Raw genomic sequence first — 16,951 nt, forward strand, 5'->3', positions numbered from 1 at the left:
TGCTGACTGAAGCTTGGGGATCAAGTCAGATTTTTGGGACAAGGATCCTAACAATGACAGCCGATATAGGGTCATGCATAGCTCCAAAAAGAATTTTACTTAAAATGGATTTTGGAATTCAGGATCAGGCCAGTGCTTGTTCAGACTATTTAAAACTATAGTTAACAGGATATCAGTGCATTTTTTAGATGAGAACAAGAACAGGATATGAAATGCAATTATGTAGTTCAACGTCACAGCACCAAAGCAAGTACTAATCTAATCTATCAACATAGACAAACTCCAGCCTTGATCCTAGCCCATTTCTGGTGCCCCTACACAGGAGATAAGTGTGGCAATTAGTTCAGACACTGCAAAGTTGCAGTATTAGCATACGCGGCAGGTTTACACTGGTAAATCTAACTTTAGAGCAACAGAAGGATGGTTATTTCTGAAAAGCCCAAAATGGTTTGTATGCAACTAATGGCAACAGCTATATGTCAGATTTGTAATTGCCCCATTCCACAAAAATTAGATACTTAGCTGCATGACAAACATTAATTTAAGTGTAAATATGCTCAAACAGTAACATTTTACAGTTAGACATTAAAGGCAAGGAGTTGCATTACCAACCCACATGCAAAGATGAAATTGTATACCAAGTGAGAACAAAAAGTTATATGCACCATGGCAGTGCATTGGCACTGTGGTTATGGACAGCCATTTGCTTGTATGGGAAGAAATTCCAGGCTGCTTCTGCATTCAGATTAATGCAAGATAAAAACTCAACCTGGAAGCAAGGAGTAAATGAGGAAATATTTGTCTATTCACATTTGATGGAGCCAAACTGTTCTAGGAAGTGTAGAGTCAGGATTACAGTCCAAACAATTGAAAACAGCAAATGGTATTTCAGTTATTCAGTTTTGTATACAATAGGAGGCAGACATCCACTGAAGGATGGTGAGGTAGGGGAAGTTATTTGCTCCTAATTTGTTTGTTAAGAGACCATTTGGTCCCTCGAGCCTAATCTGCCATTTGATGAGATCATGACTGATGCAGTTGTGGCCTCTACTTTCTGGTCTCCCCTAGAACCATATGTTTTTGACTGGCAGGTTCTTGATTGGCAAGGGAGTGAATCTTACTCAGCCTTAAAAATATTCAATGACGCTGCCTCCACTGCTCTGGGGAAAAAGACATCTTGGGAGAAGAAATTCCTCAGTCTTAAATAAGAGGCCTTATTTTGAACTCAGCCCCGAGTTCTAGTTTTCCCCACAAGGTTGGGGGGGGAAACATCCTCAGCATCTACCCTGTCAAGCCCCTTCACCTCATTCTAAACTAAATGGACAGAGGACCAACCTGTCCCTCATCCCAGGGAATGAAAAAGTGAACCTTCTGAATTGCTTCTAAAGCAATTAAATCCTAAGGAGACCAAAACTGTACATTGCTCCAAATGCAGTCTCACCAACTGTACAAATCAAATTCCCTTCTTTTATACTCTATTCCCCTTGCAATAAGCATTCCACTTCCTAATCACTTGCTGTACCTGCATATTAAATTCATGATTCATGTACCAGGACATCCAGGTCCCTCTGTACTGCAGAGTCTGCAATCAGTCTCCCATTTCAACTAGATATTAAGCAAGTTGTGGGTTCCAAGTTTCACTCGAGACTAGAGTGCAAAAATCTGGGCTGACGGTCTAGTGCAGTCCCAACAGTAACTACATGGTTGGAAATGCAGTCTCAGATGAGACTTGCAGTCTACCTTCTCAGGTTAGTGTAAAAGATCCTATGGCACTCTTTTCAAAAAAAGATCCTGCTCATTATTGCACTGCTGTTTGAGGGAGCTTGCTGTGTGCAAATTGGCTCCCAGGTTTCTTGCATTAATGACTACACTTCAAAAAGTTCTTCATTGGTTGCACTTTGCGACATCTTTCATCTCAATTTCTTAGCCCCTCTCCTCCCCATCACCCCCCAGCCACAAGTTATGACTACCAAATTACTGCAGCTATTTCCAAAACAAACTACCTCCGCTCTGTACAAGCTCTTTAAAATTAATGGAAGCCAGTTTAAACAAAGGTGCAGTCCCTGCTCCTACAAAAACAAATGGTGCCAAGATGAAAACTTATTTCAGATACCAAATAATATGCTGATATTCTACACAAAAGGTTCAAATTTATAGAACTAATTCAAGCAGCAACTATCTTCCCCGTCTGCCAAAAGGAAAACTGAACAATAAACTTTGATTAAGTACAATGACTGCCACCACCAATCACATTTCAACATTAAAAATTAATGCTGCTATAACTGGCAAGTGATGAATCAATTGACTGACTTTTGGAACAACACTCCCTCTTCATAAGCATGCTGCTGTTGCCACCTGAACACATTGTACTTAATTACAAATGGTCACAAGACTATTTTCTGTGCATTGCAAAGCAATAAAAGGTCACTAACAGTTCCCCTAATCTGAATTAGCATTCTAGAAAATAGTGTAAATCAGCCAAAAATCCAATCCACTACCTGCTCACCAAAAACTTCAGAATTTAAAGTGAAATCAAGAAGTATGTTTTATAATTTATGAAGCAATAAGCTAGTTTCTGAACTGAGCAGGAGCTTGCTTTAATTAAAACAAACTAAAGCCACCATGCAAATTGATATGTAGTTTTATTGGCCAGATGATTTATTCAATATAGCACCTTTAACAAAAAAGGCATCAAGGGACATCAGTGGTGCACAGGATACTGTACCAAATGAGATGAGGAGAAATTAACGCTTGGTTAAAAGGTTGTTTTAGAGAGTCTGTGGTATGAAGTTTCAAATCCCTCAAAGCGTGGGGACCCAAGGAAGTTAGTGTGCCAAAAGTGGGATTCATGCGGCAAGAGATGCAAATGACGTTAGATCGGGAACAGAAAGATCAGAGGGATTTTAACATGGAATTGATTGGAATTTGTAGCCAATATAAGTCAGCAAATGCAGAAGTTTTAAGACAGTTGGAGTTTGGGAGGAGCTGAAAGGAAGGTAGAGAATAAGAGGCTGACCAGAAAAGTATTGGAATTGGAGCAGACAGTCCAAGACAAAGGTGGTAATAAGCAATAGTAAAGAGCTGGAATTATGTTGAATAGGACAAAGTTGCAAATAGTCCATCAGGAAGGATCCGGGCATAAGAGGAGTGACGATCCCAGGCAGTGGAGGCACTCAGATCAAAGTCTCCCTGTACATGGACGATGTCGCCATCTTCTGCTCTGATCCGCTGTCGGTGCACAGACTTATCCACATCTGCGACCAGTTCGAACTGGCCTCGGGAGCCAAGGTAAATCGTGGGAAGAGCGAGGCCATGTTCTTTGGGAACTGGGCTGACCGATCCTTTGTCCCCTTCACTGTCAGGGCTGATGGCCTGAAGATGCTGGGGATATGGTTCGGAGGGACCAGGGCGTTAGAAACTGGAAGGAGCGAGTGTCTATGGCGAAAAGGAAACTGGGCATGTGGGAGCGACGCTCCCTCTCCATTGCGGGTAAGAACCTGGTCATCAGGTGTGAGGCACTCTCGCTGTTGCTGTACGTGGCGCGGGTCTGGCCCATTCCACACTCCTGTGTGGTGGCGATCACCCGAGCCATCTTCCGCTTTATCTGGAGGTCGAAAATGGATCGTGTCCGCAGCGACACGATGTACAAGCCTCTAGATAAAGGGGGAAAAAACGTGCCCAACATCGCCCTCACACTGATGGCCACCTTTGTGTGCGGTTGCATCAAGCGGTGCGTAGACCCTCAGTATGCAAACACCAAGTGTCACTACATGCTGAGGTTCTACCTGTCCCCGGTGTTGCGAAGGATGGGTCTGGCCACGATGCCGCAGAACGCTCCACGTAGTTGGACCGTGCCATACCACCTGTCCCTAGTGGGAAAATTTATGCAGAGAAACACCTTCGACCACAAGTCCGTCAGGCAGTGGTCGGCACGTAACATCTTAAAGGCCCTGAGGGAAAAGGAGAGGGTGGATCCTGTGGGATGGTTCCCTGAGCAGACTGACAAAGTAATTTGGCAGAACCTCATCACCAGAACTTTCCAACAAACACCAAGATGTAGCTTGGCTGGTGGTGAGAAAGGCCCTCCCTGTAAGATCCTTCCTACACGCCACGAGTCTCACCCCCTCTGCACATTGCCCTCGAGGAGGCTGTGGTGGGGAAGAGACCGTTGTTCACCTCCTTGTAGATTGTGTCTTTGCAAAGAAGGTCTGGAGAGGGATGCAGTGGTTGCTGTCGAGGCTCATCCCGAACAGTTCTGTGACAGAGGACTCTGTGCTCTACAGGCTGTTCCCAGGGACACACACCGAGACAAACATCAACTGCAGCTGGAGGATCAACTCGGTGAAAGACGCTCTTTGGTCTGTCCGAAACTTGTTGGTTTTCCAGCTCAAAGAGTTGTCCCCGACCGAGTGTAGCAGACTAGCACTTTCCAAGGTCCAGGACTACGTGCTGAGGGACACAGTTAAGCTTGGGGCAGCCACCGCAAAGGCGCAATGGGGAAGGGTCGCTGCCTAAGACCTTTCTGCCACAGTGCACTGGGGGGCTGAGAACTGTAAAGAGCCCCTCAGTCTGTACAGATTAAAATGTATGTCTGCCAATGATTGAAATATTCATTGTTTTTTCTGATACACCTTGTGTTTCATTTTGTAAAAGTTGAACCTGTTTGTATTTTTGTAATGGTGATTTAAAATGTTCGAAATGTTTCTGAACATTAATGAATAAAGTACATTTTTGCAAAAAAAAAAAAGTTGCAAATAGTCTGGTTCAGCTTAGTGGACCAGGAAGAGACTGGGATCCACAGATGGTGGTGGTTGATGACCAGGGTTGCTACCAATGTCTAGTTGGAAGAAACAAGCTTGTCTTGTATGAACTAAGGGGTTGAGAAGCGTCAGTATACTCATGGTGGCTGACCTCATGTTCATGGATGTTCTGCCAAGAGGCAGCATATAGATGGGGTCAAGGTGAAGTAGTACAAATCCACAGCAGATTGGAGGCAACTTTTGGGGGCAGGAATGGAATCTATCATCGAAAACCAAGAACACTGACAGGAAGATTGATGTGAACTATTTATTCTTAAATTTTGCAAAGCCATGAGAATCAACACCTCAAGTATTAGTAAAACAGGTTTCTTGGACAAGCTAAGAAAACTGCTGTGATGTTGTTTTTGAATTACAAGTACCTTCGTGAATTGGTTCATAAACTTCTCATACATGCAGTTCAAGTGTAAAATCAGAACCTTACAGTGAACTAATTCCAGCTCAAATACATTGTTTGCCTACCTGACCCTTTCTATTCACTCCAATTATTCCAGATGTGGCATCATGTCCTGCTGTAACAAAGATGGTCTCTCCACTGATTCTGTTCATGTAGATACAGGTCCCAGTCTCCAAATCATATAGATGGATGTATCCATATTTAGTGATTAGGAAAACAACATCATGCTTTGCACTTATCTTTTCAGGAAAGAAAGACAGACATTAATTATTGCATACCCACACAAGGCCATAGAATCACGAAAACTTTCTATTGTAGTTTTTACATAAAATTGCAACTACTGCCTACAAAAATAGAATAGTCCAATGGCTACAGTATCTCTGCAGAAACTGTTCCATTACAACAGAACCAATTACATCTGATTTTTGAACTGTTGCAAATGCATTGATGGAAAAGACTAATGCCTTTGTACAAGGCAGAGGAAGAATGCAGGCATCAAGGTATAAAACAGTAAATTAATTCTTTAGTGTTAATGAAGGAAGGAGATTTCTGTCCAAAGAACAAGGGTGGTAGACTTGTAACATTTGACAACAAGAATTGTTTTTTTTTCCCAGTGGCATTAGTTTGGAATTCAAGTCCATTGAGGTATTTTGAGGCTAGTGTATTTTATGGTCACTAGACGATGGCTGTTAGTCTCCAAACATGGAGCATTGCAAGGTCTTTTCTGTACTTTTCTGCATGGCCTGAGAAGCCTGCAAGTATGATAACTGTCTCAAAGGTATCAGCTGTCTAAAATTTATGGACTGAAAAATTCTCAATCTTGAGCCAACAGATTTTGATCAGCTCAATTAGCTGCAACAATGTCAAGAATCCCCTTCCCACACAATTCAGCTTTGTTCACTAGTTCGGCAGTCTATATTTCCCATTTCAAATGGCACCTGGAGCCATGTAACTTCAATAATTAACTGCATTTTCAGCATTAGGGGAAAAAAATCAAATGACAAATGGTTATACCAGCACTTTGAGCTTACCAAAAAAAGTGTTAGGACAGATCAAGAACATCTGGGAAGGAAATCACAACAGGTCTCTGTCAGGGCAAAGCTGCAGTTTCTCAGGTTGAGTACAAATCTGTAGGAAGACTGACCCTGTAGCTGACTTATTCATTTTATAAAGCAGACAGACATGGGGCAGCATCCACCTTTGCTCAAAGCTCAAGAAAAAGCAGGTCCATCAGGTGAAGACAATGGCTGTTTCTTCCTAGCTTGTGAATGCAAAATTGGAGCAGGAAACATTGTACTGCTATCACCACCCCTCCCCCCACTCAAGTTCACATGCACTTACCTGTGGCAAGGTAAACAAACTCTAGGACGTGGAAAGCTCTTTCCCTCAGATAAACCATTCTGGAGGATGCATCCAATCACATAAGTAAAGCTGTTTCTCTGTTGCTATGGATGCTAAAAACTTGCATTCTTCATGACCACCAGATGTCTCAATGTTCAGCCAATTTATGCACATGATCCCACAAAATGTGATTATGACCAGATAATCTGTTGCAATTATGTTGATGAGGGATAAATATTGGCCAGGACACTGAAGACAACTCCCCAGCTCTTCACAAGAGCCAAGGGATTTTTTACATCCATTTAAGCAGGCAGATGGGGCCTTGGCTTAATGTCTCATCCAACGTACAGCACCTCAAACAGTCAGTGCTCCAACATTGACGACACTGCTGGTGTATTGATTTTATACTCATGCCCTGAAGTGGGAATTGAACCCAGAACCTTGTGGCTAAGGCAAGGGTGCTGCCAAATGAATCGTGGTTGATGCTCATGTGGGTAAAAGAGCTCTCCATTCCTCAAAGCTATGTTTCTAAAAATCCACTGTTGCGCCCTGACCTTTCAAGTGAAAGTGGGCTTGGTGTACTGAAGGTTCTTGGCTCAGTTTGAAGTGTTTTTTTGAATTGTATATTTGATCATGAACAGATACTTACATCAGTATGTAAATTCAATATCCAAACATGGTAATAGACATCCATTAGCACCAGGAAAACTAACTGGGTCAACGACCTGACAAATACTATGTTGTTGGTACATGAGCAGCCAATATACAGATATGTAGCACTTGCTCAGTAAAGGAACAGATTAGGTTCAGCCATTTTAAATATTAATTATCTGTTTTGCTTAGAAAACCTTAAATGTCAACCCAACCTGCATCAGTACCAGATTAATCAGTTTGATATACCAGCATAATGGCTTAGATATAACCCCACAGAGTTTTGAGGGAACTAGGATAAAGTGACAATGTACAATTTATCTATTATATATTTAATCACCTGCATAGCAACAGGAAAATCATTTTGTGCTTCTGGTGGGAAAAAGACATCCACTGCTTTTTTGGCAAAGGGCTGGTTCCCTGTAGGAGGAGTACCCACTTCAATGATGTGAAGCTACAAGGAAACAAGGTATATTTTAATAGTCAGTGTACAGAGGTAGTGGAATCAAGCAGCAATAATACATTAAATACCGGGCTCAGCATTATAAAAGAATATTTTTGGATTAATTTCTCTAGAATTCATTAGGTGCTGCAGGGGCAAGTGCTAACTCAAAAGAAACTGGTTTAAGTTTTCCATATTATGTTCTGTTGGGAATAAAACTGCTTAAAACTAACTGCCTAAACCACAGCATATAGTTACACAAGTACAAAGTAGAGCCACAGTACAAGTTACTTTAGATTTAAGCCTGTCCAGCTTTCTTCCTAATGTGTCTTAATGTTAGGCCTCAAAACCCATTTGGTAGAAAACTTTTGAATGAACTTTGGCCAAACAGTTGTTCAGTGGCCAAACAGTCTAGAAACATTCTATGCATTCAATCTGCACAGAAGGCTGTAATGCACTATTAGGCTAGGAATAGAAAAACTGCCCATGTTGCCACTCAAGATCCCTCCAATCTGTTACTGGAACAGACAAGGGAGGGATAAGTCACCTATAATGGGCCTCCATCTTAGTTATAGGCCACCACTGAACTGATCAAACTGGCACCTTCACTAGGAACAGTGAGAAAGGCAAAAAAAATGAATTGCATGGACAAGAAAGTGTTTGGCTATCAGTATTGTCCCCTAACTCTGCTAGTGGTGTTTGCCAACTACATAAACCTAAAAGCCAAGGTGGCCTTAGCTGTTAATGGATTTGGAGCCATTCTGCAGTAAGGCCCAGCATGTTAAAAGGGGAATAGAAACAATTCAAAAGGCAAATTATTATTTCACCTCATTTCTATATTTCCTTAGTTCTGATGAAGATGGACTCGAAACATTAACTGTATTCTTCTCCGCAGATGCTGTCAGACCTGTTGAGTCTTTCCAACTATTTTTCTTTTTGTAGCAATTATCCAGTACTGGTTAAAACTGTATTATCTTATGAACACATGATACCAAGGCAGGCTCACCTTCCCTCCAGCTTGTCCCCTGACAGCAAAGCAGAATAAAGTAGACTCCTCTGCATTGCCCTCCATCTTGAACTGTGCAAAGGCTGCTGCATGCCCTTCAATTGGCTGAGATACCTTCCTGTCCAGAGAGTATAGCTGCATTGCACCCACCACGCGGTTTTGCTGTTCAAAGATTCAAATTTACAAAGTTAGAGGAACTCAAAGCGCCTACTTGTGCTTTCCTCTCCAATATGTTTGGAAAAAGGATGCCTAAAGTCAGTACCTCAGCTACTGAAAGTGCTTTTATTGGCCAATTTACTCAAGAAAATCATACTCCCTAAAACAATTTGGGTACTTTTGCTATCTCTGCAGTGAACAGCATGAACAAGGCCAGCTCCCAATGTCCCAACTGTACATTTGCCCTCTGGTTGGGGCTAGTCACCCGTGTGCTCCCTGCTCATCCTCACCCCCGCCACTTAGAATTCTTTGTGCAGCAAAGGCATTGAATAAAAATAAACCAATTGTTTAATAGCACATGTGTATGAATGCCAGAGATTTAATACTGAGGGACACCGAGCCACCACATACCCCAAAACAGCCAATGGGACAAACTTAGTTGGCATCTTCAGCCAACCTGCACATAGAAAGCAATACAGCAAAAACCTTTATTCCAAGAGTACAAAATTATAACAGTTGCACCTAGTGAATGCTTCATATACCTGGGCAGAGATACCAATGAGCAGTAACCATTTCTGTTTGGCGTCAGTGCGATAATTGATGATCTGGCAGCCTGCTAGACTGGAGTGTCTATCAAAGACCTTCATTGGCTGAGACTCTCCCTCCATGCTCCAGTGATAGACTGCAGTGTCCGTTACCAGGGCAATTGTGTTCAGCGAGATCCACTTCCAGAAAGTGACATCATCCACCATGGTATGAGCCTTCATCTTACTTTTCATTTCAATATTAAATATTTGCAGTGTTTTTCCAGCTGTAGGAATTTGAAGAAATAGTGAATCCAAAGACTAAGACTAAACAGATACTGCCAAAATGCTCCATAAATCTTTATTCAGCTCTCTATACCCCTCCCCTCAGATTTTGTTGGCAGGCCTGTAAAGCTCAAATGCCACAATAAAGTCACTTGCATGTTTCCCTTCAAAAGGTGAGAATTAATAGTAGAGAATCTGATGTCCCACAATTTAACCAGGATAATTATATACCTCAAACAAACATCTGTCATTTCTTACTGAACTGGCAAAAGTTAATGTTAGAAATTAAGTTAAATTGGTTGGCGTCAAGAAACTGGAGAATCACAGGGCTAACTAGCTGTCCATTTGATACTAGGTATATAATAAAGCCATCCAGAGCAATGCAGTATCTGTCTATAATGTTGATGCTTTGTAAAAAGATAACCTTTTACAAAATTGCATTACATGTGAATGGTAGCAGGTCTAGACCAAACAGCATTCATCTGTATGCATTTCTGGAGCACAACACAGCACTCAAAAGGATGGGAACATCTACAACTAGCACTCAAATGAGATTAAAGTTTTCCCACATGTAACAAAAATTGACAGAGACCATAGCCAAGAGAATTTTTGGCAACAGTACAATCCCTATACCAAGTATCTTGCTCTACGCATTTTGAAGTTTTATTCTTTGTGCTAAAGCTCATCCACAATTCACTACAAGGTTGGATCATTGTAGTGTTAAATTGCTAAATTTCCAGAGCCTTATCAACAGACATTCCAAGACTTAACAGGACCAGAACAGGGACACACTAGTGGACTCAACAACCTTTTCCTATTGAGCCTGACAATTGATTAATGGAATACAAGAGAAAAACCCATTAAATTGTGTTGGGACAGAAGTTGTAAAACTCCTTGATCTATAAAACACATTTAAGAGTACAAGAAAGTACAGGGGAAAAACCCAACTGCTCAGTGCTTGTTCCCATCCCAAATATCCAGTTGCACACAACACTACATAGAATTCAAAATGCAAAATTCAGGCTCATGGCTGTTCTGGCCCAGTTCATAAAGTGCAACTTGTATTCCCTCACCCACCTGAAGTTTCAGAATTCAGACCTATGGAAACAAAATGCCCAAGAGTCGAGCTGTGGGATGTAGCTAGTTAAATGTCAGCACAAGATAAATTTCAGACTTAAGATGCCCAACATGACCCGGACTCCAAACTTATTTCCTATACCCCAAGCTGCTAGAAGCCAGAAAGGTTTACAAACTTAGTCAGTTAATTCTTCAAACTCAGCCATGCATAAAAAAAGGCCTCGAGTCTTATCAATTTAGGATTTTGCCCCTTCATGTAGGCAGAAAAATGAACCACAACTGGCTCAGGCTGAGAGTGCTTTTAACATCTTGTCAAATCAATATTGATAAAGGCATTTACAAAGAAAACAAATGTTCAGGGTTGTCAGTTTAAAATTCAATACAGATAGTCCTGCAACTTTAGGAACAGTTTAATCTTTTGGTACAACAGCTAACATTTCAGAATCAGTTCTGAAATATCATGCAAAATGGTCTTAAAACCCAAAATGTTTTATAAACTGGACCAGAATCAAACGTCTAGATTTAAAGTAACTCACCATCTGCTTATACAAAGAAAGCAGTAAAGAAATGCAAAGTAATTGAATCAGTAAAACAAACTCCAGGTATTACGTGTCACCAAAAAAGCTATATATAAAAGTTTACCTTTTGAAGCCTAATGTCTGGAGATTTAAATCTCCAACTGCTTTATTTAAACAAAAGCAATATAAAGCAGTCACTGCATTTTACTAGTACCTAGCAAGTGCTTATGTATTCAAAAATCTTTCAGCTTCTAAATTTGCACTTAAATTTAGAACAATTGTGCATTTAGACAAAGCAGAGGACATCAAGGATAATAGCCAGGGGAACTACTAAAATCTCAAATTAGCTAAAGCATCTAAGTTTAACAGTAAATCCAAAATCAGCTCCTGATGTTGTCAGCACTCCCTGCATAAAGAAATTCAACAAAATAGTTAATTCTTTTTCAAAGGAGTATTTGTGGGTTTGGCAGCTCTTAAGGGTGTATTTAAGATAATTCAGCTGTTAGAAACTTAGTGTCAAAACTCCAAGATAATGTGAGCACAAACTGACTTTACCCATCAGTCTTTGCATTCAGGTTGGAAAATTTAAGAGGTTAAGGACTATCAAGTCTATTAAGTGATAGTCCAAAATTAAAATACCTGCTCAAGATCAACTGAACACAATGCAGCTTTTATTTTTATTTATTTTAATGACCACACTTAGATTTCTTAGGTTTCCAGGTTACACAAGCACTATTACAGGCTGCAAAACTAATACGATGCTTATAATTTCTGTAGTGTGGAAGTGCCTCTATCGCCCAGTTTATTTTGCAAGACAATTACAACCAGGAATGGTTTTGCACATATCACTGCATTCACAATATAATTGGTTCCCCACACTTAGCTAGCCAGAAGTAGAATTAGTGAATCCAGTGATAGTACAAATTTCACCACTGATGTCTGAAAGCTAGTTTTAGAGCTAACCACAAGTGTGTAAAAAAGAACCTGAATAACAGGGAGCTAGGTTCAAAGTCTGACATTAAGACCTCTGAGCAATCTGATAAAAGAACGGCATTTTCCCTTTTGCCCCACAAAGAAGTTTTAAGTTTGCATTGGAGTTGGTGGGACAGGCTGTGCTATTAACTACACAAGGTTTGCCCCGTGACACGATCTACAAGTTTTCCTTCGTTAGGGAGCACAGGCTTGCCTGGAATTGGTTTTTCCATCCTCAGGATATCAGTGTTACTGGCAAGGTTGGCCTTCAGTACCCACTCTTCAAGGTATAGGTACAACCAACAGCAGTTTAAGTGTCAACCAGACTGGTGTGAAGCTGGAGTCATGCATAAGCCAGACCACGTAAGGACAGCAATGTTTCCCAAGATCTTAAGGGGTCTGAGTTGATACAGAAAGGGTGCTTCCTCTGAGGAGACTGGAACTACATGACACCAGTTTAAAAGTAACAGGCCTCCTATTTAAGATGGAGGTGATGAGAAATTGAGGGTTGCGCATCCCTGGAGAGCAGCAGAGGCAGGGTCGATGAAAGCTTTTAAAGGTGGAGGAAGCAAGATTCTTGACTAACAAGGGAATCAAAAGTTATCAGAGATATGGGGCTGGTAGGTAGAATGAGGAGTTCAGGCCACAATCAGCCATGACCTTGAATTGCAGAGCAAGCTCAAGGGGCTGTATGCCCTGCTCCTCATTTGTATGTTATGTTCCCTAAGATTACAATTAATGACCCAAGTGCACGCACTGGGAAGAAATCTATTCTAATGTGACTTTAGTAATTTAAATAAACTGTCTTTGGAAGTTAATTGAAATTATCCAAATCTAAAGTTAAAACCCACACTAACAATCGATTCAATTAAAGCCTGGTGCAGAGGTATCAAACCAACATTAAAGTTATTTTACAGCAAAATTGATCAACTGGAAGTTGAACAAATACATTCTCAGCTTGATCACTGCAATGGCCAGAATGGCAGACACCAGAATTTTCCTATTTGAATCACTGCAGAATTCCAATCTGCTGGCTTAAAGAGGAAACGATCATAGCTCATCCAAAACTGGGCTAGTAAGACATACCATTTAACAAGATATCATCTATACACAAGTAATGGTCAATCCAAAAGTCAACCTGATAGCCAGAAAAACAAACTTGGTTTTTCCCCATCTGCTGAAGTAAAACCCACCCTAGTACAAACCAACTCATTGATAGATAGCATAGTGGAATAGTACACCATTGAAGGTAGCTGAAGAAAACCATTTCCAGTTGAATTCCAATGCATTGACAAAGAGTGATGGTCCAGGTCTGCACAAATTTGCATGGATCTTTAGCAATCTTGAAAGTCAATGAAAACCATCTGAACCAAATACTTGGCCTAGCAAATCAGTACTAAAGCAGACAAAAAACCACCCACTGACCAACACCCAATATCTTTTAATCAATTTAGTCAATTGTTAAGCATTGAACTCATTCTTACCTTTTAATGCAATGACCTTGCTGGCTGGGTTCATAATGGCACTATCAGCTGAAATTGGACGGCGAATGGGATTGTTGGGTTCATTCATATCAATGATGACCACCTGGGCTTGCTCGCCAACTTTCTCCCGAATGCAGATGAACTTATCGGACTCCATCGTAAGAGTGCTGAACCCAATATTTGCAGGATTAATGCCCAGGTTTTGGAGCTGAAAATAAAATTGCAATGAATCAAAGTGCAAAGCCTGAAAAGCTAGGCTAGTGGATCCTGTGCAAAGACAGATGTCAAAACAAATCCCTAAAAAAGATTCATCACTACAAGTCCTACAACATTGAGCGCTCAAAAACAAGGACCATTGTTCTAGTAGGGACTCAATGGTTCCAACTAAACTTCACATTTCAGAGTTTTCCTCATTCTAATTGCCCTAAACTAGTACATAAGGGGACATGTAGGTGTGCAAGAGTTGAAGGGAAGGAAGGTTGAAATGTTCGGTTGGTTCTCTATTTTGAGAAGCAATATGTTTATAACTCTTTCCAGTACAAACACGTTTCTATCTGCTTCAGATGAAGTTACATTGTTTCATAGTTTGCCATTGTGAGATTTGAACTCTTGATACTCTTTTTGAGTAAACCTGTTTCCATCTGTTTCAGATGAAGTTACATTGTTTCATAGTTTGCCATTGTGAGATTTGAACTCTTGATCTTGGGGTTACAAACCCAGTACCATAACCACTTGGCTATTTAGGCCAAGCAAATAATGGTTCTTTACCAGTGCACTTACACCAGAATTAGTAACTCTTTTGAGTACAAACATGTTTCCATCTGTCATTTCAGATGAAGTTACATTGTTTCCCATTGTGAGATTTGAACTCTTGATCTTGGGGTTATAAACCCAGTACCATAACCACTTGGCTACTTAGGCCAAGCCCAAGTGATGGAACTCTTTCGAGTACAAACCCATTTCCATCTGTTTCAGATGAAGTTACATTGTTTCATAGTTTGCCATTGTGAGATTTGAACTCTTGATACTCTTTCGAGTACAAACCTGTTTCCATCTGTTTCAGATGAAGTTACATTGTTTCATAGTTTGCCATTGTGAGATTTGAACTCTTGATACTCTTTCGAGTACAAACCTGTTTCCATCTGTTTCAGATGAAGTCACATTGTTCCATAGTTTGCCATTGTGAGATTTGAACTCTTGATCTTGGGGTTACAAGCCCAGTACCATAACCACTTGGCTATTTAGGCCAAGCCAATATGTTTATACACCAATTAATTGCATGCTGCCAATTAGTTCCACTTCAACCTCTGTTGCTCTTAAATGAAATGCAATGGGCAAGAATTGGTTTCGCCTTTTAGTACAATTGATTGCCTGCCAGAGCAGCGGCTGCCTCAAACTCAAGACATGATTTTTTTCAAATTAAGAATCAATGAAAGCATCAGAACACTGCAATATTCAAGAAAAAAAAATCTCAAGACTACAATATAGATCAAGCATGATGCCTGCATGAAAAACTGCAAACATTTTAGTTAGCTAATCAGCAAGACTAACATTTGAAAAATTAATTCCAGGTCTAAATTAAGCAATTGTGATCAGAACTCAGGCTTTTCATTTGAATTAAGGGAAACCAGGGATAATTCAAAAATCTAATCAAATTTATGTTGACTTCTACAGAGTGGATGTGAACATCCAACACTCCAAGGTTTAAAATAATTCATACCTCAAAAAGTTACCAATCTTTAAACTGACAAGACCACTCACCCTGCTGACATGACTGATAAAGTGGGTGTGATGTACTGTGTTCATAATCTGAACCTGTGCAGCAGGAGCTCCAAACTGCAATGGGAAGCTGTAGGAATGGATTAGGAGTTGGGAGTAACAGATGCTTAGTCAATTCTGTAACTGAAATGCCTTTATAGTCTTGAGCAACTGGTTTTATCAATACTCCATTCCAGAACACTGAGCCAAATGCTACAATTCTATTTCACCACAAGAGCTGGCCATTTTGATTTAGGGCATTAAATCAACCTACACTTTATGCAAGGGTCTAAAGGGCTGGAACATAAGCTGGACAAGGCAGTAAGATGCTGAGGTTCCAAGTTACTACTTCTGGAAAGAATATATTCATGGCACAAGTTCAAATACAAAACGACTAAATCTGAACATTATGAATTCAGGAGAATTAATATAGCATTCTTCCAGATCACAAGTTCAAACTATTTAAAAAATTGAGACACCATGGCATACTACAGGGCATGTAATTTCAATTGATTAGAAACATTTTGACCATGCTTTTTTTGTACAAGTCAGTGTCACAATGTAGTCTATGTATTCACAATTCAGATATTTGTCACTTTGGTATAACGTGGCTGTTTCATTCAACATGAAAAAGAAAGCTGGATTTAGACAAGGCAAGCAATTCTGTAAGTTTAAAATGGAGTTAGAAAGCTGTTCTTGGTCATTTTGTAGAGATAGCAATTTGGAGTACTACATTATTCATTGTTAATGATACTGAAAAGTTATCCTGGTGGATACTTGAGTCATAGCTCTAATCAGCTGGTAGAAAAACATCCCTTGAGTGATTGCTGTGCAAATTCAAATCGCATCAAAATTGCTAAGTCACATTCCTCCTGCAAAGACACCCTGTATCTTAAGACAGACAGCATGCTGTTTTTGCCATCTGTCTGCATTATTCAAGAATCAGGCTGCTTTGATGCATTGTACATTTCTTTCTCTCTCTTCACCCCCCCACCACCACCACCCGCACCCACCCCCCCCACCCGCCTGCCCACAAACCCAAAATTAGATTTCAGATGTCAAGATCAAGCTTTCCTTAGGAGCTTGTTCAGACTGGTTTTGAATTGTTTTGCTTTATGGCTTATTGTGCTGTTACAGCAATACATGAACTTAACAATTCCTGAAAGGATTCTCAGGTAACAGAAGAACACTGTTGAACACTTGCAAAAAGTAGCAGACTATAGGTGCTGGAGATTATCAAACTAGTATTATACCTGTTTTTCAAAGAGCCAACCACAGCTGAGGGCAGGCAAGCTGCTCATGCCTAGAGCATTGTTGTTGACCAGCTGCAGTGGTGGCAGAAGTGGTCCTTTGAAAGGATAGAAATTTTACAGCACAAGACCATTTTTGACAAGGTAACCCCATTGTCTTGTCCTCTGCCTGCAGTGCTGCTGCCCCAGTTGCTTCAAATATTTATGCGCTTAATGCAATGACCTTTGACTGTGCCCTGCAGTGTTTCAGCACAAACTATGTTATAGGAGATC

At 40.5% G+C, this 16,951-nt stretch overlaps 1 protein-coding gene across 1 annotated transcript in view; it reads right to left on the reverse strand.

Moving 5' to 3' along the window:
* Positions 1 to 16,951, reverse strand: part of LOC121283003 (clathrin heavy chain 1) — an 87,687-nt gene that overhangs the window by 38,820 nt on the left and 31,916 nt on the right. The window contains exons 3-7 of the mRNA XM_041196900.1: positions 13,671 to 13,878; positions 9,353 to 9,621; positions 8,655 to 8,816; positions 7,547 to 7,660; positions 5,280 to 5,453 (exon numbers count right to left, since the gene is read on the reverse strand). Of these exons, the coding sequence (XP_041052834.1) occupies positions 5,280 to 5,453; positions 7,547 to 7,660; positions 8,655 to 8,816; positions 9,353 to 9,621; positions 13,671 to 13,878 (927 nt within the window). The remainder of the gene's footprint in view (positions 1 to 5,279; positions 5,454 to 7,546; positions 7,661 to 8,654; positions 8,817 to 9,352; positions 9,622 to 13,670; positions 13,879 to 16,951) is intronic.

Source organism: Carcharodon carcharias, chromosome 10 (genome assembly GCF_017639515.1).
Source record: "Carcharodon carcharias isolate sCarCar2 chromosome 10, sCarCar2.pri, whole genome shotgun sequence".
Classification (NCBI taxonomy): domain Eukaryota; kingdom Metazoa; phylum Chordata; class Chondrichthyes; order Lamniformes; family Lamnidae; genus Carcharodon; species Carcharodon carcharias.